At 49.8% G+C, this 936-nt stretch overlaps 1 protein-coding gene across 1 annotated transcript in view; it reads right to left on the reverse strand.

Moving 5' to 3' along the window:
* The window catches only part of RCCD1 (RCC1 domain containing 1), a gene marked incomplete at its 5' end in the record, with an annotated part of 20,676 nt that overhangs the window by 17,367 nt on the left and 2,373 nt on the right, over positions 1–936 (reverse strand). The window contains one exon of the mRNA XM_015567734.1: positions 352–450. Within this exon, the coding sequence (XP_015423220.1) occupies positions 352–450 (99 nt within the window). The remainder of the gene's footprint in view (positions 1–351; positions 451–936) is intronic.

Genomic DNA, 936 nt, shown 5'->3' on the forward strand with positions numbered 1-936 from the left:
CTAATTGATGTTTCTCATATCGATGTCTCTGTCTGTGATTTTCTCTCTCTCCCCCTTCCTCTCTCTCTAAAATCATCAATCAATCTGCCCTAGCCAGTTTGGCTCAGTGGATAGCATCGGCCTGCGATCTGAAAGGTCCCAGGTTCTATTCCGGCCAAGGGCATGTACCTTGGTTGCGGGCACATCCGCAGTTGGGGGTGTGCGGAAGGCAGCTGATCGATGTTTCTCTCTCATCGATGTTTCTAACTATCTCTCTCCCTTCCTCTCTGTAAAAAATCAATAAAATATATTTTAAAAAAATAAAATCATCAATCAATAAATTAATTTTTTTTAAAAAAATAGCTGACTCACCTTCCCCTGCGACTGTCTCTCTGTCCTCCGCCAGCCCCCTGGCGGGCAGGGCCAGCTGCCCCGACTCGTTCCAGCCCCAGATGTAGATGTCCCCCGTCTCTGAGAGAGAGAAAGGGGCCCATCAGACAGGCTGGGACCCCCTCCGCCTCCTAAGCCCCTTGCATCTCTCCAACCCCCCTCCACCCACTCGCTCTCTGGGGACAACCCTGCCCCAGGAGGCTGCCTCCTCAGGACCAGCAGCAGCTGTCTTCTTTTATTTTAAATATTTTTTTATTAATTTCAGAGAGAGGAAGGGAGGAGAGGTACAAACATCCATGAGGATCGGCCGCCTCCTGCACGCCCCACACTGGGGATCGAGCCCGCAACCTGGGCATGGGCCCTTGACTGGAATCGAACCCGGGACCCTTCAGTCCCCAGGCTGACGCTCTATCCACTGAGCCACACCAGCTAGGGCAACAGCATCCGTCTTAACAGGGTCCCTTCCCCTAAAGTGCCTTCAGGTCACACTTATCTTTCTTCTTCCTTTTTTTTTTGTTAATCCTCACCTCCATTGGTTTTTACTATTATTATTTTTATTTTTTGTTA

This window comes from Myotis davidii, unplaced genomic scaffold (assembly GCF_000327345.1).
Source record: "Myotis davidii unplaced genomic scaffold, ASM32734v1 scaffold324, whole genome shotgun sequence".
Lineage (NCBI taxonomy): Eukaryota > Metazoa > Chordata > Mammalia > Chiroptera > Vespertilionidae > Myotis > Myotis davidii.